The sequence below is a fragment of the Amphiprion ocellaris genome, chromosome 21, assembly GCF_022539595.1.
Source record: "Amphiprion ocellaris isolate individual 3 ecotype Okinawa chromosome 21, ASM2253959v1, whole genome shotgun sequence".
Classification (NCBI taxonomy): Eukaryota; Metazoa; Chordata; class Actinopteri; family Pomacentridae; genus Amphiprion; species Amphiprion ocellaris.
The window spans coordinates 29,019,172-29,042,028 of NC_072786.1; the positions used below are offsets into that span (position 1 = coordinate 29,019,172).

Here is a 22,857-nt window from a genome sequence, read left to right on the forward strand (position 1 = left end):
AAGACTTTTAAAAACAAAACTAAATTTATTTTCTGCAATTTTATGAGTTATTCTACTCCTTAATATGCAGAGTTTTTCTTTGAAATAATAGCAAATATCTGTATAAATAATGCTATTTTTTGCTTTTATTTACTCTGAAAAAAAATGTTTTACGGTCAAATAATGTATTTTTTTTTAATTAATTAAAAAATCAGTTTTAATTAAAATAATTTGATTTACCATTTAAAAAACACTTTACTCACAGTTTTAGCCTGTTTTTGTAATTAACATGTAAATTGATAGTTATGGTGATTTTATTACTCATATGTATTTTAACAAAACAGGGAAAATCTGTAAAATATTTGTTAAAGAAGAGTAATTTCAGTATCACTAAAATAACTATCCTTTGTTGAAAAAGAAAAAAGAGAAAGAAAAGAAAGTAAAAAGTGTTCATTTTTGATCAAATTTGTAAAAAAAATAAATGAATCAGTTTGTACGTTTGTTTCTGTACAGTACACTGTTTTCAATGTGTGTCTATATATATATATATATATATATATATATATATATATATATATATATATATATATATATATATATATATATATATATATTACAATTTACAGAAAATTACGACCTGTTTTTTTTACAGTGTAATATTTCCAACACTGGTCCAGACAGGTTTCAGTTCTCTATGTGGTTCTTTAAAAGATTCTTCTGTTTTGTTGGACTTATTTGGTTTGGTGGCAGATAACAGCTTCAAATTAGAGCGGCAACTAATAATTACTTTCATTTTTGATGAATCATTGACTCTATAAAATTCAAAAAACTGTGAAAAATGTCCATCAGTTTCCCAAATCTCAAGTTAGCTTCATGTAATGTGTAGTTCTGTCTGAAAAATGACCCAAAAATACAAATGTGTTCTGAAGGAAGGAACCCAGAAATGCTGGAAATTCTCACATTGCATAAAACTTAGTCATGTTATCACCATAGAACCAGGTGGGTTTATGAAGAACTGTGTTGAAAGTGGTTCCTTAAAGATTCCGTTTTTGCTAAAGAACACTTTTTGCTGAGCCTAAACAACCATTATATGATGTTTCTTTAAATAATGTGTTGCTAAAACGTTCTCTGTGGAACTGAAATGGTTCCTCTTTAAAACACATTTGTCTTGTTCCGTCTGTCGAACAGCAATGTGATAAATTTCCCCCTGAAATATCACAAAGAGAATAAAACCACTTCATTAAACTGCAGAATCCTCCCAGGTTACAGGAGATTATAAGAACACCTGATTGATTTTTTTTGTGTGCTGGATAAAAAAGAAAAAAACTAAAACTAAAAGAGGCTGAAGTAAACTTTGAGCCTGCAGCCTGAACATCCGGGTAAATGCTTTTCTGTTGGCCGTGGGAACAAACAGGCTTCAGACGTGAGTCATCTCCAACAACATGTCGGCTCTCTGGAAGTAATCGCACAGATTAACGAGGAAAGTAAGAGGGAAGCAGTTCCAGAGCGGCAATTTTCATTTTTACAGTAAACCCCAGAATTATGTCAGACAACTTTAGAATCTGAACAACTTTGAATGCCAGGAAGTACTGGAAAACACTGCAGTTGTACGTATAGACGAGACAGAAGGTGTCGTAGTGGGAAAGATAAGAGAGTTTAGTTGCTTTAGGCTCAGTTGTAGTTATTTTCACTCCCAGTTTAGGAAGAATTCCCAACCTATAGCCTCTAAAGATGTTTCACCATGCTGAATGTATCTCCAACTCCTCCTCCTCTGTTCACTGTTTCTGAGCCATGCTGCATTTATTTTATTCATCCAGTAGGTTTTATTGTCCTCTCAGTCGAAAATTGTCTGAAATGATACTGAAACTTGTCTGAAGTAATATAAAATTTTTCGAGAATGACTCAAAATGTATCCAAAGTAACTTGAAAAAACTTCAAAATTACCATTTTTTCAGTCATTGTGGACAATTTTAGGTTGTTTTGGACACATTGTCGATAATTCAAATAATTTTTTGGGACAGTTTTGAGTCTCTGAAAGATGTTTCCTCATGCTGAACGTATCTCCAATGACTTGCTCCTCTGTTCACTGTTTTAGACTGTTGCTTGCAGTCACTTAGGGCTTCTCAGTTGCATTCAGGAGCACTACATTTTTAGTATTTTACAGAATCTGGTCAGACGGTAAATTTCTTTGGTGACTTTTTAAGTGAAACATGAAGTGATTTTGATAAAATATTGCAATTTTAAGCCAAGATTTGGTTAAATTCTCCGAGAAATATGATGAGTTCAAGGATCGGTGGATAATTTGAAAATCCAACAGTTCTTTCTGTTTCTAGTTTCTAGCTCTAACAGATCTTGAGTAAATTTCGCAATTTTAAGATTAGATTTGGTTCATTTTTGTCCATTTTCCCAACGGAACCACACATGATGAGTTCAAGGACTGTCGGAAAGTTCATAATCCGCAGAGTCTCTGTTTTTACAGTTTCATACTTTGATAAGTGGTTTGTGTTTGCAACATGCCCGACTACTGATACCTTATATTCCTTTTTTTCGGCTAGAAACTTTGGCAAAGCCCCCAAACTATGTCAAAAATAAAGCAACAGCACCTTTGACACAGCAGCAGCAACTGACAGGTGGCGTTACAGGACCTCATCGGCTGCTTGGCGTAGTTGTAAATTAGCAGAAAAGTCACAGAATTTTTGTTATTTGACTGTTGATCACAACTTAGTCATTCAAGGCTTTTCAGATACAGAGAACAATGTAGAATTTTTAATTTTTGTTTTTTACAGAATCTGGCTAGAACAAAAGGACAATATGTAGTAAACGAATGAAAGCATGTTAGATAGGGTGATTTTGATGAAATACTGCCATTTTTCAGGTTAGATTTTGTTCATTTTCCCAACATGATTCCCTCTTTTGGCCAGAAACTTTGGCAAAGCCCCCAAAACTAAGACAGAAATAAAGCAGCAGCACCTTTGACACAGCAGTAACAACTGGCAGGTGGCGTTACAGGACCTCATCGGCTGCTCGGCGACCCCAGCAGCGTTATAATAGGAACCCAAACCGCGGCTCCTTTGTGCGTCCTCCGGTTCTGGGTCGTCCTCGTCGGCGCTGTCGGTCGGGTGACGGGGCGGTATGACAGGAACCGTGATTGGGAGAGAATTACATGTTATAAGACGAGAGCACAGAGCACGAGGACAAAAAGGTGGTAATAACAGGCTGTGTTGAAGGAGAACGGGAACGCTCGCACCCATAGAACCCTCATTAGAGCTGATCATGATAATCACGGCGCTATTGAGGTGAAACCGGCGCTCCTCCTCCCTCCACATGTTCCCGCTTTTTTTTGTTGTTGTTTGTTCTTTTGCTAGTTCTTGTCCGTCTGGCAGAAGGAGTGACAGTAAGCTCGAATTATCCTCGCTCTGGGGCTGGTAAACTCTGCCAGTGTCCCCTCGCTTTTATCACGAAAAGAAAGAAAGAAAGAAAAAAAAGCCCTAAACCATAACACAATGATATTTGCAGTGGACAATGGCAAAATACCTTCATTTCCATTTGAAAACAAGCTGTCTAGCCCCAGGCGGAGCTAAATTGCCGCATCCGTTTGTTAATGTTCCTCAGTTTTGCAATTTAAAAGTAATTACTTCGGGTCCGAATGAGCGAACGAGGTCTGGTAAATAGAGTTTGGTTATTGTCTTGGCTCTGCCGTCTTCAGATTGTGTGATTTGTGCGTTTTCGTCGTCGGCCGTCACGTACGAAGACGGCGTGTCACGACGGCGGCCCACCGGTGCTCGGCTCGCTGATGGCCTCCGTCACTGTCATATCCATTCTTATTACGCCGTGACATTCACGTGCACACCCCTGGACGAGCTCGTGCACACGCGCCCGCCTGAATGTCAGGGCCGTAATGAAAGTGGATGCGAGCGAGGCGGGTAATTCAGTGGGTCGCTTGTGTTGATTTGTGCTTTACATCATTCGCTCCTTTCGTAAAGACGCAACACGTGCAGCGACGCTGATTTATTTTTCCTGTTTTTCTGCATGACACTAAAGGGTGCACATTATCCAACAACACAACGTAAATGCAGCAGCGTTCAAGCGCATTTAGACGAGAGCTTAAGTAGAGTGTGAGAGAAAACACAGCAGCGTCTGTTTAAATAGTCAACAAACACATCTGTCCACGTTAGTGAGGGAAAGGAGGCTCAAAAATATGAGATTAGATTAATTAGATTTTAGCAGAAGGAGTCGTAGTTAAAGCCTCCATCGCATATACACTGTAAAAAATAATAAAATGCTGTGACAAAGCAATGAAAATTTGGCAGAAAGGGTGGCAGAATCATCTTAAAACATGATGTAACGTAAAAAATTTTTAATCAAATACAGTAAAAATAATTACCTTTTAGAGCCACATTTTTGTAAAAAGTAATACTGTAATATTTTTATTGTGATTTTGCTCAATTGTATCATTAACAGCGCATCTGTATAATAACAGTTATTTACCGTTAGTCAATCCTTAATATGCATAATTTGTCTTTCAAATAATGCCAAATATCTGTCAAATAACAATATTTTTGACTGAAAAAAGTTTAATGGTCAAATGTTGTTAAAGAATGAATTCATATTTGTAAAAAAAAATTACAGATTTTGGATGGACACTAATTTTTTGTATTATTTACATGTACAGGTAAAAATAAAATGAAAAGTTAAAAAATATCTATAATTTTTCAGTCTTTAATACACTTTTTTCTTTAAAAATGGCAAATATCTGCTAAAAATATTATTTTGACTGAAAAAAATTTAAGTTGATGGTCAGATGTTGTGAAAAAATGAATTCATATTTAAAGAAAAAAATGTTTTTCATTTTACTTATCTGTAATTTTACCAAAACAGGGACAATTAAGTTTTTTTTGTTTTTTGTTTTTAAAAGGTAGTTAAAAAATATTTTTGCATTTTTCAAATTATGATTAAGATTTTTAATCTGGACATTTTTAACACTTTAACCGTATGTTGTGGTTTTTGTTTCAGTGAGTTTGTTTGATATTATCACTTATTTAGGGAAAAAAAATCCATTAAATACCAAAAAGTGTTCATAAAAAACTGTCCACATGTTCATTGTTTACAGTGTATTTGCCATAAACTGAGTTCATTTACAGCTTTTTACTTTACTGTATATTTACCATAGCAGTATAAAATGAAATGAATGCTGCTCTATTCTGTCTGGAGGCTTCAGTTTGTGGTGCTGTTGAATTCTATTGTTGTAATTTGTTATTATAATGACAAATATTATGTTGTTCTGCCCTCATTAAGAAGAAAAACAACTCAATTCAACAAACTCAACCACAAACAATCCAGTATAAAGTTGAACTGGCAGCAGTTTAATAAGCTTCTCAAGCTTTCTGAGACTTAAACAGGGTTAAACTGGGATTTGTGAGGTTAAAGTCAGACTGCAGACGGTAGAAAAAAAGGCTTTTTATTCGGTAAATGAAAACACGTTTCATTCAGCGGATGTGGATTTTCTGGAGCAACAATGGCTCCGATTTGCAAAAGAACTCTGAAAAAATAAACTTCACGCCTTTTTGCTTGCACTGAATTGGTGAAATTTCAGAGTCAGAGGTCGCAGATGAAGTCTAAAATCCCAAACAAAAATACAAATATTCCCTTTTTAAGCGTTTAATTATTTAGTTTCTTGTTACTAACGTGTGTGAAGCAACACTGGGAAGGATTTCTGCAGGAAAACAGGTTTTCCACGGTCCAAATAGACGAAGCTGCAGCTGCAGGAATTCATTATAAGGTTGTTTTTTTCCCGTCTTTTAGAAGCTGCTGTAATTATTTAACCACTGTGATAAAATACCAACAGAATTATCAGTGTTTAAGGCCCATTGTGTCGTCTTTGTAAAGGAAACAGCAGGTGGTCTAATAATTATTTTCCAGCGCTGTGTGTTTGTCACATATCAGATCATCTGGTTCTCCGCTTCTTTCTGATGTTGTCCTCAAGCAAATAACACCAAGAATGAATCAAAATTATTCAAAAATATTTATAGTTTGCAATAATCTAATTACAGTTTTTTTCTGATGGATATTCTGCTTTGATTGGTGATTTAATTAGTTAAAGTGATGCTTCAGTTTAATCGTCTAAACTGTGTCATGTAGCATCAAATGTGTGATGACACACGAGGACAGAATTCATTTCTAAAATCACTGAAACAACATTTAAACATGTACGCCTAAAACTGCTCATTTCTATGGTAAAAATCAGAGTATTGATTTGAAATTGATCATTCAAATATCGTCAGATAGTAGCAGGAAATTAAACATTCAACAGGAGCTTTTACTCAAAGTACCAACGAACTGAGACAAAAAATATATAATAATGTGTAAAAGAAAGAAAAAAAGACCAAACAGAAAGTAAAATTAGTCCAGAAAATAAATGTAAATAACACTGGAATAGTGTCTCATTCCAAAACGTTAAAAACAGTGACAATGACTGAAAATATCGGAAAAATATTTCTATTTTTGCTGTTTTAAATGCAGTAAAAGTCATGGAATTTTATGGTTTAATGTTGTAGAAGAGCAAATTACCATTTGTAAAAATGCAGTTATTTAATGTGAACAATATTTCATGGGGTTAACATGTAAATTAACACTTTTTTCAGATGATTGCTTATTATTTACATTATTTTACAGTTCATGTGACAATAGTATTCTTTTTATGAGCTTTTGCTAGTTATTACTTTCAGTTCAACAGTTCAAACAGATAAAACAATTATGTACCATTTTTTCAGTCTATAATGTGCAGAAATTTTCTTTCAAATATAAGCAAATGTCTGTAAAGTAATGCTTATCCTTTGCTGATTTCAATATTGTCAACTGAGTTCATCAACTGTGGAATTTCACTATTGTTAAAAAAAATAAATAAAAAGAAAGAAAGAAAATTGCTATTTGAAAAAGTAATTTTCTGTAATTTGACTTTTTATTTTCTGTAATATTACAAACATGTTAATAATAATAATAATAATAATAATAATAATAATAATAATAATAATAATAATAATAATAATAATAATAATGATGATGATAATAAAAAATAATTTACCTTTTTCATTCCCTTCTATACCTATTTTTTCTTTCAAATAATGGCAAGTCTTTTTTTTTTAAAAGTGGTTATTTCTGCTAAATTAAATGCATTAAAAACTGTAATTTTACAGTTGTAAAATGTAATAAAGGAGATAAATGTATTTATAGGATGTATATTCTAATAAACAGCTATATGGTCCGTTTTTTTTGAAGGTTTGCATGTAAATTTTTTAAAAAATCTTTCAAATTTTCTCTAGTTTTATTAATCATTATCTGTAATTCATCAAAAGAGGAAAAATCTGTAAAATGCCAGTAAAATTACAGTTAGGATTTTTTGTTTGTTTTTTTACAGTGTAGAAATAATAAAAACAGATGTTGAGGTTGCTGAAGGTCATCTGGGTTACTGATCCAGATACATGATGTGTAGAATCCGTTTGTGAAACTGTTCTTGCTTGTTTTTCGTGCATGAAAAGACATTTTTTTGGAACAATAAGTCGAAACAAACATGCAGAACAAACTCACACACGCCGTGTGAACTCCCATGAGCTATCCGAGCCTCCCGCCTCCCCATTAGCGGCAGAAGATAACACGGGTTGACATTTAAAGGCTCTGTGAGCGGCAAATAAATGAGACAGAGAAGGTTCAGATCACATAAACTCTCCTGAAAGCTGAGAGATTGATTTTCAAGGTAAACGGACCGCAGCTTATAAGTTCAGTCGGCGTGTGAGTGTTTTTTTGGGTGGAAGATGGGAAGCGATGTGTGATGCTCTCTTCAAGGTTGTCTCGGAGAGTTTGGCTTCGGGGAGTCGGGTTTATTAGCCCGGTGAACTCCTGGTTAATCACAAGTCTGGAACTTCTGTTGCAGACAAAAGTTTGGGCTTTTATTTTGGCAGGCGGACACTGAAATGAGGTCAAATCACAGCCTGGAGCAGGTCTGAGGTGCTTTTATCCACATCCTGTAATTACATAATGGTAAACCAGGTTGCTGTAATTATGCCAGGTGCTTGTTGCCATGACTACAGGCTGCGTGATGTCATGTCAGCCTGACCCATCTATCAATCAGAAATTGGTGTGACATCAGGACAAAAAGTGGTGAATGAGTGGGTTGACCATCTGGGCTTATAGGTAACATTAGTTTTTAAGGTTAGAAATCCCTAAAGGTGCCGTCACGTCAATATTTACATTGTTTTCTTGGCATCAATCTCTGGATCAGTAATTGAATAGCCATAACTTGAGACAAAAAAATAGCCAGAGTCCTGAAATTTTGCAGGTTCAGTGATTTGTACATGTGGTCTTCAGTGGTGCAACCGAAACCACAAGTCAACAATCTTAAGACACAAAAATCTGAATTATGAGATCGACATCAAAAATCATGATAGTAACTGAAAAATTTTGGCCAAAAGTGAATTTAAATGACCATGTAGACACAAAACGACCACTTACGGACACAGAATGACAATAAAATCAGACAAAAGGATCACAGAGAGGCCTTACGTAAGCACAGTGAGACGAAAAATAACCACAAAGAGACACAAAACTACCAATTAAAGTCAGAAACGACCCAAGAAATTCAGAATGTCCCCAAAGAGGCTGAAAACACCCACAATAAGATGCAAAACTACCAAAAAAAAAAAGCAGGAATGATATCAGACTAAAAACAATCACAATAGAGAAAACAATTGCAAAAAGACTTAAAATGACCATAAATACTCAAAATGATCAAAAACATGACTATAACAACCACAAAGAGACAAAAAACAACCACAATGAGACATAGAAACAACTACATAGAGACCTAAAATGATCGTAAAGAAACACAAAATGATCACAAAGAAGATTACAACAACCACAAAGAGACGAAAAAGACCGCAATGAGATGAAAAACAACCAGAAAGACACACAAAACAACCCAGAAAAGGAAAAAACAACCAAAGAAATTCAGAATGTCCACAAAGAGATGAAAACAACCACAAAACGACTTAAAATGGCCATAAAGACCCACAAAAGTATTAAAAAGAGGCCTAAAATGACCACAATGAGACACAAAACAACTAAAAACAGACTTAAAATTATCATAATGGCATACGGAATTATTAAAAGGGGCCTAAAACAACCACAAATAGACAAAAACAACCACAAAGAGACACAAAACAACTACAAAGAGACACAAAACAACCACAGAGACAAAAACGACAAAGAAACAAAAAACAACCACAAAGAGACACAAAACAACCACAAAGAGACAAAAACAACCACAAAGAGACACAAAACAACCACAAATAGACACAAAACAACCACAAAGAGACAAAAACAACCACAAAGAGACAAAAACCACCGAGACAACAACAACCACAAAGAGACAAAAACAACCACAGAGACAACAACCACAAAGAGACAACAACAACAACCACAAAGAGACACAAAACAACCACAAAGTGACAAAAACAATCACAGACAAAAACAACCACAAAGAGACACAAAACAACCACAGAGACAACAACGACAAAGAAACAAAAAACAACCACAAAGAGACATAAAACAACCACAAAGAGACAAAAACAACCACAAAGAGACAAAAACAACCACAAACGACCACAAAAGATATGTATCTAAAAGTAGCTTGTTTTTTTTCCTTGTGGAGGAGATTTGTCCGTTGAATCGACAAAAACAACATTTTAGAAACTGTGTTTTTCTCTGCAAAAAAGTCTCCCGGTGAGAGAAGCTTCCTGTGAGGCTTTTATTTTGTTAAGACGTGAAAATCTGTCTCCAGGACTGAAATCGATGCTTCACCGCTGGAGTTAATTATTGTTAAAAATATATGAATCAAGAGACCATTCAAGACGCCGGACCAGCGTTATTAATAAATTCTCCGTGTTCTTAAACAATCTACGGGGAACTCGTGGAATGTTCCGCTGCCCGCTGAGAGGTGAAGCTGTTACGTCGCCCCCTGCTGCTCACATTCAAAAGTGGCCAATTTGGAACAAATCGGATGGTTTGCAGATTTATTTTTACACAACATGAGGTGTAATTACACCCAGCAGCAAGGTTTTTACTGACTCCCATCAGCAGCAAATACCTAAACACATCAGCAGCCTCAAATAGTCTGGAAAAATTCACAAAAAGAGGAAGTGAGAGCTTCATTCCCTCCTTGGACTTTAGCGGCTGTAATTAGAATACAGGGGTTCATTGTTGCAGAAATCATGAATCTGAGTTTTGCAGAGTTGGACTGAATGAAGGTTCAAGTATAGGAGATATTTTCAAATGTTCAGGTGCAGTTTAATGTTACATCAAAGTCTCAATTCTGTTATTTCACCTTCTTAAAAAACGATATTTCCTGGTTTCTTTTGTCTTCTATGACAGTAAACTCATTAATTAGTTGCCAACTATAACAATAATCTGCTACTTATCAGTTTAAGTCATTTTTTAAGAAAAAAAAGTCTAAATTCTCAGATTTTAGCTTCTTAAATGTGAATATTTTCTGTTTTTGTTCCTCTTCAGTGACCGTAAACTGATTGTCTTTGGGTTGTGGACAGAAAAAGACAGTTCAGGATGTCATCTTCGGGCTTTGAGAAGCACTGATCAACACTTTTTTTTTTTTATCATTATCTGACAATTTACAGACCAAACAATTAATCAGTTATTCAATAATTATCAACTATTGCATTAATTGTCAGCTATTTTGATAATCAGTTATTGGATTTGAGTAATACTGTGGTGGTAAAAAGTCAAAATTCTGTCAATGCAGATTGCTATTTATCCAATTGGACATGAAGCTGCACATTTGTATTAATTTATTATCTATCAATTTAATGAAAGTATTAATTGGTTAATATAAAATGACCACTCAATGAATGTTTAATAAAATATAGATGAACTGCAGCCGTACTCATATATAGGATACGTAGAAATGCACAAAATATAATTCCATCATTGAACTAACTTTCCATGCATTCATTTCCAGCGTATTGCATGCTGGGAAATATGCAAATTTGACATGAAACTATACATTTGTATTGATTTAATGCATTTTGATTTAATTATACCATTAACAAGTTCATAAAAAATAACAAATGCATGAATTTCTCTGAAAAATTAAGTGGAGCTGCAGCTGTAGTCATGTAAAAATATATATAAATGTACAAAATATGGTTCCATCGTTAATGCAGTCATACTAAACCAATGCATGCTGGGAAATATGCAAATCAACCAGCAGAATATTGAATTTGACACAAAACTGTGCATTTGTATTGATTTAATGACATTATAATCGGTTCATAGAAAATATTTACATGCACAGAATGAGATTTCATCATTAAATCTACTTTTTTGCAGTCATTTCAAACCAATGCATGTTGGGAAATATGCAAATTAAAGAAAACATTTTAAAAAAACTATTTTTTAATCTAAATTAAGTTGATTTGCAGCCGTAGTCATGTAAAATATATCTAAATGTATGAAATGAGGCTCCATCATGAAACTTTCTTTACTGCAGAGCCATTTCAAACAGGTTGCATGCTGGGAAATATGCAAATCAACAAGCAGAATATTGAATTTGACACAAAACTGTACATTTGTACTGATTTAATGACATTATAATCAGTTCATAGAAAATATTTACATGCACAGAATGAGATTTCATCATTAAATCTACTTTTTTGCAGTCATTTCAAACCAATGCATGCTGGGAAATATGCAAATTAAAGAAAACATTTTTTTTTTTTAAACTTTTTTTAATGAAAATTAAGTTGATTTGCAGCCGTAGTCATGTAAAATATATCTGAATGTATAAAATGAGGCTCAATCATGAAACTTTATTTACTGCAGAGTCATTTCAAACAGGTTGCATGCTGGGAAATATGCAAATCAACCAGCAAATTTTTGAGTTTGACACAAAACTACATTTGTATTGATTTAATGATATTGTAGATGCACAAAATGAGGTTCCATATTAAACCTACTTTTTTTTTGCAGTTTTATCAAACATTGCATGCTGGGAAATATGCAAATCAAGCAGCAGATGTTTGAATTTGACCTAAAACTGTACATTTGTGTGGGTTTACTGCTTAAATCCTTGTTGATTCTTCACGGTTCTCGTCCCTGATGAACGGTGAAGGACTCTGGGTTCATTGAAACACCTGCACCGACACATTTCCTCTCTGACAGAAATCTAAAGCTCCTCTGCAGAGCATCCGAGTCGCTGCCTCCAACTAAACGTTCAATCAAACGCTCCCTCATCCTCCCGTGGCAGGCTGCCTTTGTTTTCCGACGGATTTGCCCCCAGTCAGGCTTTGATTGTGCGATAGATCACCAAGTCGCTGTAACTTTTATCGCCGCCTTCTCCTTCGTGTCGTGTTTGTTCATCGGATGTCCGACGTTCGCCTTGTTCGTCTCCAATTTGGACAATTAGATCCAGCGCCGGCTGGCTGATTGTCCACATCTGTAGAATCTTTGCTGCTGCCTCCGCTCGCACATTAACACCCTCTGCAGCAAGCCTGTGCTCGTACGGGATGATGAAATAGTTGGAGAAGTCAGGAAATCTGCTTCTGCTCAAACCATTCTGGACTCAGAGATAACTGAGCCCTTGTGGGGGGAAGAGGAAGGAGAAGAAGAAAGCCCTGCTGGCTTTAGAGTCGACTTTCCTGTGCCACTCTGTGTCACACGTGTGAATGTTAAGGGCTTTTTTTAATTAAGAAGAGATCCCCTCTTCACTAAAGTTAGTTAATACAGGAATACATGCAGACTGATGTGAGCGGAGGCACTTCTGTGACTCCTTCTGGGTTTATTTATGTCTGAGTGGAACAAAAACCTGTTGAATCTGGCAAAAATATGTTGAAACAAGATGCTAAAGAGCAGTGGAATACTGGAAGCTGTGAAAATACCTGCAAAATAACGACAGTTTAGCTTATTTAAATGCAAGAAAGTGGTCTAATTTAATGTCAAACAAAATAACACCAGGATTCTGATTTAAAAAGATGTTAAAAAACAATGGGATACTGTAACTAAGCTGTGAAAATACCTGCAAAATAATGACATTTTAGCTGATTTAAATACAGGAAATTTAATGTAAAACAACAAATTACTGTAAAAATAACACCAAAAATAAAGATTTTGATGGGAACTTTATGTACACTCTGGACCTGTTTTTTTTTTTGTTTGTTTGTTTGTTTTTTGTTTTTTTTTTACAGTCAACATGTGAATTAATTAAATTAATACAATATTTTCTGTGATTTTAATAGACCAACAAACACAAATAACAGGAAATACCTGCAAAATAATGACATTTTCGTTTATTTAAATGCAAGAAAGCAGTCTAATTCAATGTAAAACAACAAAATGACACCAAAAATATGTCTTAAAAAGAGGTTTAAAACAGTGGAATACTGGAACTACCAAAAGCTGTGAAAATACCATCAGATGCCTGCAAATAATGACATTTTAGCTGATTTAAATACAGGAAAGTGGTCTAATTTAATGTAAAGTAATAAATTACTGTAAAAAATAAAACCAAAAATATTCTTCATTTAAACTTTGGACCGGTTTTTGGTTTGTTTGTTTTTTTGTTTTTTTTACAGTCAGCATGTAAAATTAATTAAATTAATACTTTATTTTCCAGGATTTTATTAGACCACCAAAACACAGAAAACCAATTTTTCTTTCAAATACCAGCAAATACCTACAAAATAATGACACTTTAGCTGATTTACATACAGGAAATTTAATGTAAAAAACCAATTACTGTTTAAAAAAAAAAATAAAATAAATACCAAAAATACAGACTTTAATGTGGACTTCATGGACAGTTTAGACCAATTTTGATTTTTTTTTTTTTTTTTTTTTTTTTTTTTTTGACCACCAAAACACGGAAAACCAATTTTTCTTTCAAATAACAGCAAATATCTGGAAAATAATGACATTTTAGCTGATTAAAATACTGGAAGTTTAATGTAAAAAAAAAAAAAAAAAAAATTACAGTGAAAAAAACAAAAATACAGGCTTTGATATGGACTTTATGTACAGTTTGGACCTGGTTTTATGTACTTTATTTGTTGTTTACAATCAAAGTGCAAAATGAATACTTTAATTGCAGTGATTTTACTGTCTGTTCTTGTTTCTGTCCAATCTTCCTCCTTTTTCCCTCTGCTCTGCTCTTCTGTTTTCTCTCTTTTTTGTCTCTTCCTCCAATCCTTGGGCGTCTCTTTTACAAATTTTCATCTTTTTTCTCTTCATCTTATTTCTTTTTCTTTCTTTTTCTTCTAATCTCCATCCTTCCATCTCCTGTTTCTTGTCTTGTTTTGTCTCTTTTTCATTCCTTTTCTTTCTTCTACTTTCTCTAATTTCTTTTCCTTCACGTCTCATTTTTTGTCCTCTTCCTTCTTTTTCTTCTCATCTCCATCTTTTAATCTGTCATTTCATCTCTTATTATTGTTTCATCTCCGCTTTTTCATTTTTTGCTTCTTTCTTTCTTTTTCATATTCTCATTTCTTTTTTCTTCTTCAACTCCTCCTCTCTTCTTGAACTTTCCCTTTTTCCTTCCTTTATAAATTCTTCTTGCTTTTTCTTCTCCTCTCCATCCTTCTATGTCTTGTTCTTCGTGTTTTCACTTCTTTTTCATTTCTGCTCCTCTTCTGTCTTCTACTTTCTCTTCTTTGTCTCATTTTTCTGTCCTCCTGTCGTCTCTTCATCGTCTCTTCATCTTTCTATCTCTTGTTTCTTGTCTTCTTTTATCTCTTTTTCATTCCTTTTCTTTCTTCTACTTTCTCTTCTTATTTTGTTCTTATTTCTTTTCCCTTCATGTCTCATTTTTCTGTCTTCTTGTCATCTCTTCTTGCTTTGTCTTCTCCTCTCCATACTTCTGTCTCCTGTTTCTTGTCTTGTTTTGTCTCTTTTTCGCGTCTCATTTTTCCGTCCTCTTGTCGTCTCTGCTCCTCCATTTTCCCTCCTGTTTCGTCTCTTCTTCTTCTTCATTCTCTCTCCTCCTCTGTCCTCTTTATCTCTCCATCCTCCTCCTCCAGGGCTGCTCGTCTCCCATCGTGGTGAAGTTCGCCGACACGCAGAAGGACAAGGAGCAGCGGCGTCTGCAGCAGCAGCTGGCGCAGCAGATGCAGCAGCTGAACAGCGCCACCACCTGGGGGAGTCTGACGGGGCTGGGCGGCCTCACCCCTCAGTATCTGGCTGTAAGGAGCGCCGCCGCCTCGCCCTCCATCACCTCCTCCACCTCCTCCATCACCCCTTACTGCAGCCCCGTGGCCAACGCCGCCGCAGTCAGTGCCCCAACCGAGAACATGCAAAACAAAAAAATATCCCCAAAAACATCCTTCCTCCCTTCTGTCCTCCTTTTTTAGTTTTTCATTTTTTATTCTGTAATTCCTCCCCATCATGCTCCTCCCTCCCCTCCATCCTCACCTCCTGGGAGAGCAGCACAACTGAGAAAATGAGGTCTCTGAATTGGATTTAAGGCTCCCCGATGACGATGTTTTATGTCCCGACGTCTCCGAACATTTCACAGCAGATCAAACAGCGACGCTTCTAACTGTGTTTTATTGCGATCCAGAAAAATCTCCATCTTTCTAATGAAATCCTCAACGCATTTAGGAGGCTTTGTTTGTCCTAATATTGAATTCCAGATCTTGCGAAGCTTCGAAAACCAGAAAACATCGACGAGATTAGAAATTAGCTGCAAAAGAATGACATAGTCCATGTGCTGAAGGACAAAATGAAGCAGCAGATCTGCTTTAAAATAATCAGAGTGAATCCTGAATCTGCAGAGTCTGACATTATTACCTGCATTTAATGTATTTTTCCAATATCCATCACAGAAAACATAATTATGGTTGTCTTTATGCATAAAAAGTAAGATTCACAGTTGGTTCTGCAGCATAAATGTGATAATGTGATTAAAACTTAGAGAAATTCTGCAGTTTTAGTGCAACCCAAGAATGTAGCATCTTAAATTTGGACAGAAAAAATATAATTTTACATCGTAATTACTAGTTCTCCACAAAGTATTAAAGCAAAACCGTTTCATTTTTAAGATATGTAACGGTTTTACTGTAATTCTGATAAATTCTCGGTGCTTTTTGTGGAATTAAACCAAAAAAAAAATAAAAAAATGTGCAGAACCAATGGGATAGAAATTAATTCCCAAAAAATTATAGTTTTTGTTGCTGAAGGACAAAAATGAAGCGGAAAATATGCTGTAAAATAATCAGAATCGCTCCTAAATTATGTTTTTTCATCGATGCATCTGCAAAGTCTGAAATTCTTCACTGCATTTATTGAATTTTTTTTTTTTAAATATCCATCACATAAGACATGAATATGATTGTATTTATGCATAAATAGGAAGATTCAGTGTCAGTTATGCAGCATAAATCTGATAATGTGATTAAAACTTGCAGTTTTCGTGCAAAACAAGAATTCAGCACCTTAAATTTTGAAATTAAAAGTATAATTCTATACTGTAATTACTAGTTATCCACGAAGTACTAAAGCAAAACTCTTTAATTTTTAAGATACATAATGGTTTTACTGTAATTCTGATAAATTCTGGGCCTTTTTTCTGGAATTAAGCCCAAAAAAAAGCAAAAAAAAAAAACAAAAACGTGTATGAAGCTCCTGGGATAGAAATAAATTGCCAAAAAAAAAAAATGTTTTTTGTAGTTTATGTGCTAATTCTGATCAAATCTTTGTGGCTTTTGTGGAATAAAACCAAAAAATATGTGTGAAACCCCCAGGATAGAAATTAATTGCTGAAAAGGTATGTTTTTTGTTGTTAAAGGCCAAAAATGAAACAGCAAATATTCTTTAAAATAATCATAATGGCTTCTAAATTATGTTTTTTTATTGATGCATCTTCAAAAACTGAAATCATTAACTGCATTTAATGTGTTTTTCTAATATCCATCACATAAGACATGATTATTGTTATATTTATGCAGAAAAGAAAGATTAAGTGTCAGTTTTGCAGAATAAATCTGATAACGTGATTAAAACTTGGAGAAATTCTGCAGTTTTGGTGCAAAACAAGAATGTAGCACCTTAATTTTGGCCTAAAGTATTAAATGAACATATTTTGAACCATAATTACTTCTTCTCCACCAAATATTAAAGAAAACCGATTCAGTTTCTTTTCTACATAATGGTTTTACTGTAATTTTGATAAATTCTGATTGGTTTTTGTGGATTAAACCAAAAAAAGAGCCAATGGGATAGACATTAATTGCCAAAAAAAAATAGATTTTGGTGCAAATTTTCACTATTAAAAGATATTTTGCACATTAATTAGTCGTCCTCCGAAAAGTATCGAGCAAAATTTCTCAGAAACAGGCTTGTTTTACTCTGTTCAAACTGTATATTCTGTAATTCTGATAAATTCTCGGTGCTTTTTGTGGAATTAAACCAAAAAAGAACCTGTGCGGAGCCCCTGGGAATCCACTGATCCCCAATTTGGGACTGGACTCGGCTGCACAGCATCCGAGACTCTCCCCGCTTGATTTGTTTGATTGGAAAGTTACCGAGTTTCTTGGTTTTCGCTCGAAGGTTCAGACACCTCATTCTCTCCACCCCTTGTCTTCTCCTTTTCCTGAAACTTTTTGCCGCTAACCCTTATCTCATTTTGCTCCTCAGTTGTTGTTTTTTTTTTCCCTAATTAACAACTTCCTGTAAAACCACACATCTCAAAAGTCTGCTTTTGTCGATGCAATTTGCACCTTTACTGGATGTTGATTTATTTACAGAGGGGGGGAAATGGTGTTCCAGTGGTTTCAGTCCTCCGTTTTATGAAAAGATTAAGCTCTATTCTGGAGGAGAAGAAACGGAAATCACACAATGGAAACAAGATGTTAATTTGCTGTTAATTTGAGTCTTTGAAGGATGAGTTCTTGACAGCATCAGTATTCCACTTTTGTTTTGGAATCTAATTAGTCGGCTAGATTAGAGCTTTCATGCTCAACTTGTCTGGGAGACTCGTGGTGGAATACAAAAAAAAACAGTGTTTGCTTAGAGGAGAGATCAAACTGTATTAGCAGCTCATTTACTCATCGAGCACCGATGCAAAAACCGCACGGCTAAACCGCTCATTACCAGTTTAGCTCGCCAGCGTAGCATGCTAAAGACGTGTATGCTCTCTGGCTGTGCACTCGTCCTCACTCTCCCTTTCTTTTTCCTTCCTCCTCCTTCTTCTGTCTCCGCCTCGTCTCTTCTCTCTTCTTTCTTCCTCCTTTTTAGTTGCTTCAGCAGGCGACCTCCTCCGGTAACCTGGGAGCCTTCAGCGGGATCCAGCAGATGGCCGGTGAGTCAAAACTCCGTCGATAGACTCCCCTGAAACTCCCATCTACCGCGGCAGCCGACTCTTTCTCTGTTGCGCCTCTCTGTTGTTTTTTTTTCTTTTTGTTTCTTTTTTTTCTTTTTTCTCACAGACTTCTAAAAGAGCACCAAAGAGCATAACAGATGAACTCGCGTGGTGGAGTAAAGAGAGATCTTTGCCCTGAAGATTTATTAACGGTTGCTAAGATTTGTCTTGATCTTTTAATGAGGCCAGACAAGAGTTGTGCCCTGGGTGTGTAACAGTAGCACCGAGGCTTTGTCAGGGATGGATGAATCACGGAAAATAAAGGAGGAGAGAAAAAGGGAGTGCAGAGAAATGGTGGAGAAAAAGTGGGCTCCGTTGGGTGGATTGTTGTCGTGCTGCCTGGCGCCATCTACTGCTCTCTGGCTGTGGAGGGTTTTCTCATCTGTCGTCTGAGCTTCTGCTTTTCTTTTTCAAAGAGTATCTGCAGGTTCAAAGCAAATTTAAACCTCTTCTGCATGTTTAACCCTCTGAGCTCCGGACAGTTTCTGGACGTTTTAAAGCTGGAAATGCAACAACCATGACTAGAAGTAGAGGGAACTTTAAAATGTCTTCAGTGCAGAATAATTAACTCTGAAAGCAAAAATATAATAAAAGTTACATTTCTGTGATTATTAATTTTGCAAAAAATTTTAAAAACTTCCAATCAACACATACAGCATTTTTCCAAGTGTACACAAGTGTTACCAATACTGGAAATAAAAATTGTGGCTCTACATATTATAGATAATTTACTACTTGTCTCCTGTCTGCTCTGTGTAAACAGAGACTGCAGTTCAACCCAAAAGATTCTGAATTTTTGTCACATGACTTTTTGTCACAGCTGAGCCACTAATGGCTTCATAGTTAGATCAAAAACCCCAGAATTTTTTTGTTTTTTACAGAATCAGGTTAATGCAAAGGCTATATTTATGGCTATTTTTAAAAAAAATGAGACATGCAGAATAAAGTGATTTTGACAAAATATGAAGATTTAAAGCTCAGATAAAGCTGAAAATGGTTTATTATTGGTATTTTTAGCTAATTTATGTAGAATAAAGTGATTTTGATTCAATTAGTGTTTGTAATTTCTTAAATTCCCCCAACAGTGTCACAGAGTAGTTCAAAGAGCGTGGGAAAGTTCCAAATCTGTCAGTTCTAGAGTTTCTCGCTGTGGTAAATGGTGTCATTTTAAAGATAACTACATTAAAATGTTTTAAAAATCATGATTTGAATACATTACATAACTGAACAATACATCACAAATGAAACAAAACTTAAAAATTATCACAGATGATTAGTTCAGAACCGTGGGAAATTTCCCAATCTGACAATCTTTCCATCTTTTTTCTGTTTCTGACTGTGGCAAATGTTGTTTTTTTTTTGTTTTTGGTTTTTTTTTTTTTTTTTGGGACATAACAGCTTTAAAATGTTTAAATATTTTAAATATCATGATCTGAATCCATTTCCTAACCAAACAATACATCATAAGCGAGTTAAAAAATCTTACAATTCTTTTATTTTTTACAGTTTCCAGCTCTGATAAATAGTCTAATTTTATGATTTAAAATAAAAAGATAATATTCCTTTCAAAGCTCCTGGTGTGTTTTGGAGTTCAGAGGGTTAAAGCCTAAAAGGCTTAGCAGCCAATTTTAAAAAGAAGACGATAAAGTTTTGAAAGTCTAAATGGACTGAATAAGAAGGACACAAGGAAATGAAGTGGCGCTGGACGGTAATTCTCCTAAGTGGAGCTGCTGCAATAAAAAATGCATATTGTATTAACCCAGTTCTGTATTAATCTGAGCCTTGAGCGTGCCAAGAAGCTCTCCTATTAAATGTTGAACAAGATAAAATCTCTGTCTTTAAGAAATATAATTTTTGGGGGGCTTTAAATTTGGGTTATTTGAGACTTTCGGGGACCCGTGGATACTCTCTCTTCTCTCTTTCCATTAAACTTCTCTCTCTTCCTTTTTTATTTTAAGCCTCTTTTTTTTCCACAGATGCTCTTCCACCTCCCACCTTCTTCCATCTCACCTCTACAGCTCTCTTCTTCTTCTCTCTTCTGGTTTCTTATCAAGGTGTCAGCTTTTAATTGCACCTAGTTTTTCAAAAGCGTCGAGCCCCATCTTGTGTCCTTCCATCGCAGTTTCCTCCCCTCTCCTGGCTGCGTTTTTCTAAAATTTCTCAAACACACTTCTTCTTTTTTCCCCTCTCCTTACAAACATAACACTCGCGCCGACAAATAGGCTCTGGGATTTGGAAGCGAGGGCGTCTGAATCTGGAAATCTGTTGGTCCTCCATCTGCGGCGAGTGTTAGTGATTGGCAGGAGATGTGAGACAGCTGAATGACATCTGGTCCCGGTCTTTAACACGACGAGCCGCCGAGCTGAGAGGCTTCAATTACGCCAATGAGCGTTCAATTAGCCGCAGCCGGCGCCAGCCTGGTGCGGCCCGGCGATGCCATACCGGCTGCACACGCATGCATCCTCGCACACATATGCACTCCGCCATCTGCACCGCCCGGATACTCCCAAACCCAACGTATTTGTCTCTTTTTTGGGCTACGTCTCTGCTTTATTCCACTCTAACCCAGTTATTTTTATCTCCTGCCGACTCCCCTTTTCTTTTTTTTCCATATAACTGTCTTGAAAATGAACGTTCAATGAGGGAGATAGCCTCTGACAAATGCAAGTAAGAATTGGTCTAGAGCTGCTTTGAGAGGGGAAATAAACGAGGTTGCACAGAGAGACAAAAATAGAAGATGGAACGCTGTGGGATTGCATACGGATTGAGGAAGAGAAAATGAGTTAAAGGTTGGGGGGAAGATAGAAGATATGTGAAACAGGAAGGTAAAAGGAAGGGAAGGAGTAATAAAAGACAGAAAGGAAAGAAAAAGAAGGAACGGGAGGTAGAATGAAGATAGAAAAGGTGAGAAAGAGGAAAGTGGCAACAGAAAAGGAGTAAATATAGTCCCTTTCAGACATGCACTCCTTTAATCTGACAGCATCGCAACATGTCGGCTTTATTTCTTTAGGTCAAACTGAGTAACATTTCACTTTTAACAAGCCTGCATTTGCTGGACTTGGAGTTGTGTGAAGAGATTTATTGATGCTTTTTTCCATATTTCAGCCCCAAAATATCACAAAGAGCAATAGACATGGTTTAAAAATCAGAAAATGCCTTTCTTGTTGACTTGGTTCAATAGTTTCATATCTGTTACAAACTGAAATATTCAATAATTTTCAATAACAGGTCGGATTAATGAGATTTAACAATAATAAACAAGAAAAGCACTCAGGGTGCAGTATTCCGTCAAGGCTGCTCAGTCATTGTATGATTTCCAGTGGATGAAATCTTGAATAAAAAAATGACATTGGGTTGAGCACAGGCGTGAGTTCTGCATGTGTACGTTATGTACGGATACCGAATGGCGTGACTTAAATATGTAGCGGGTGGTAGGAATTGATGGGACTCAGAAACATGGGTAAAAACTGTTTCTCAGCCTGCATTTTAAGGACTGGCGGAGTAGTAAATATAGTGGGCTGTTGCTTATTTGGACAGTTTCATAAAGTTGCTATTAGCTTAGATTTAGTCTTCTATTAATGTATTCCAGTCACACGTAGGTAACAAATATTGTGTCTTTTTTTGTTGTTGCTTTACCAGAAATGTTACATATCCCATGTCTGAAAAGGGCTTTAGAAGAAAAAAAAGTGCAGGAAATTAGAGGGGGAAGTATAGCAAAGATCTTTGCCTCCCATCCTATCAACCACCGTCCAGAAAGAAGAAGGAGGTCTGCAGAACACAGAATGTTCTTTAGGTTGTAGTAATAAAGAGCTTCTCTCTGTGCAACCTGCTCCGTCGTGTCAGGAATGAATCTGCCTGACCCAGCAGCACCGAAACCACCCACAAAAATAATAACTGTGTGAATTAGTGCGGGGGGGGGGGTTCAGTGTGATAGAAAGAGTGACGGCTGTTTTATTCCCACCTTGCGTAGAAATAGAAATCCATTTCGGCTTTTGATGTATCGCAGAAAATTGGAGAAAATAGCTTTGAAAAACAAGATTGGTTTTGGCTCCGGTGCGCTCGTGAGTGACTTTAAAACAAAACAAAACAAAAAAAAAAAAAAAAAAAAAAGTCGTCACACGAATGTACACGCTGGTTTACCACGAGCACACACGTTGTTTCTGCACACTTTTCCAAGCGAATCCAGCCACGCGTTGTTTCAGGTTTTTGGGTCTGTCTGGGTTGAAGGATCTCTTGGTTTTTTGTTGGTTTTTTTTTTGGATGTCATTCACCTCAAACAAGATGGATTCTCGCTCATGGTGTCTTGTTTGTGTGCGTCTTTTTTGTGTGAGTGTGTGTGTGTGTGTGTGTGTACCCCCATGGTGCTGTATATACACAAAGACTGTATATACGACGCATACACCTCACATTGACACCCTTTTATTAACTCCTAACCAGCTCATGAGTCAGATGAAAAGGCCCCTCCT

At 35.8% G+C, this 22,857-nt stretch overlaps 1 protein-coding gene across 38 annotated transcripts in view; it reads left to right on the top strand.

Annotated features, from left to right (window-relative positions):
- The window catches only part of celf2 (cugbp, Elav-like family member 2), a 314,361-nt gene that overhangs the window by 261,380 nt on the left and 30,124 nt on the right, over positions 1–22,857 (top strand). For 21 of the 38 annotated variants that reach the window (XM_055006331.1, XM_055006332.1, XM_055006297.1 and 18 more), the window contains 2 exons: positions 15,054–15,302; positions 18,268–18,331. In XM_055006331.1, the coding sequence (XP_054862306.1) occupies positions 15,054–15,302; positions 18,268–18,331 (313 nt within the window). The remainder of the gene's footprint in view (positions 1–15,053; positions 15,303–18,267; positions 18,332–22,857) is intronic. The other 17 variants (XM_055006305.1, XM_055006306.1, XM_055006309.1 and 14 more) reach the window with 1 other exon arrangement.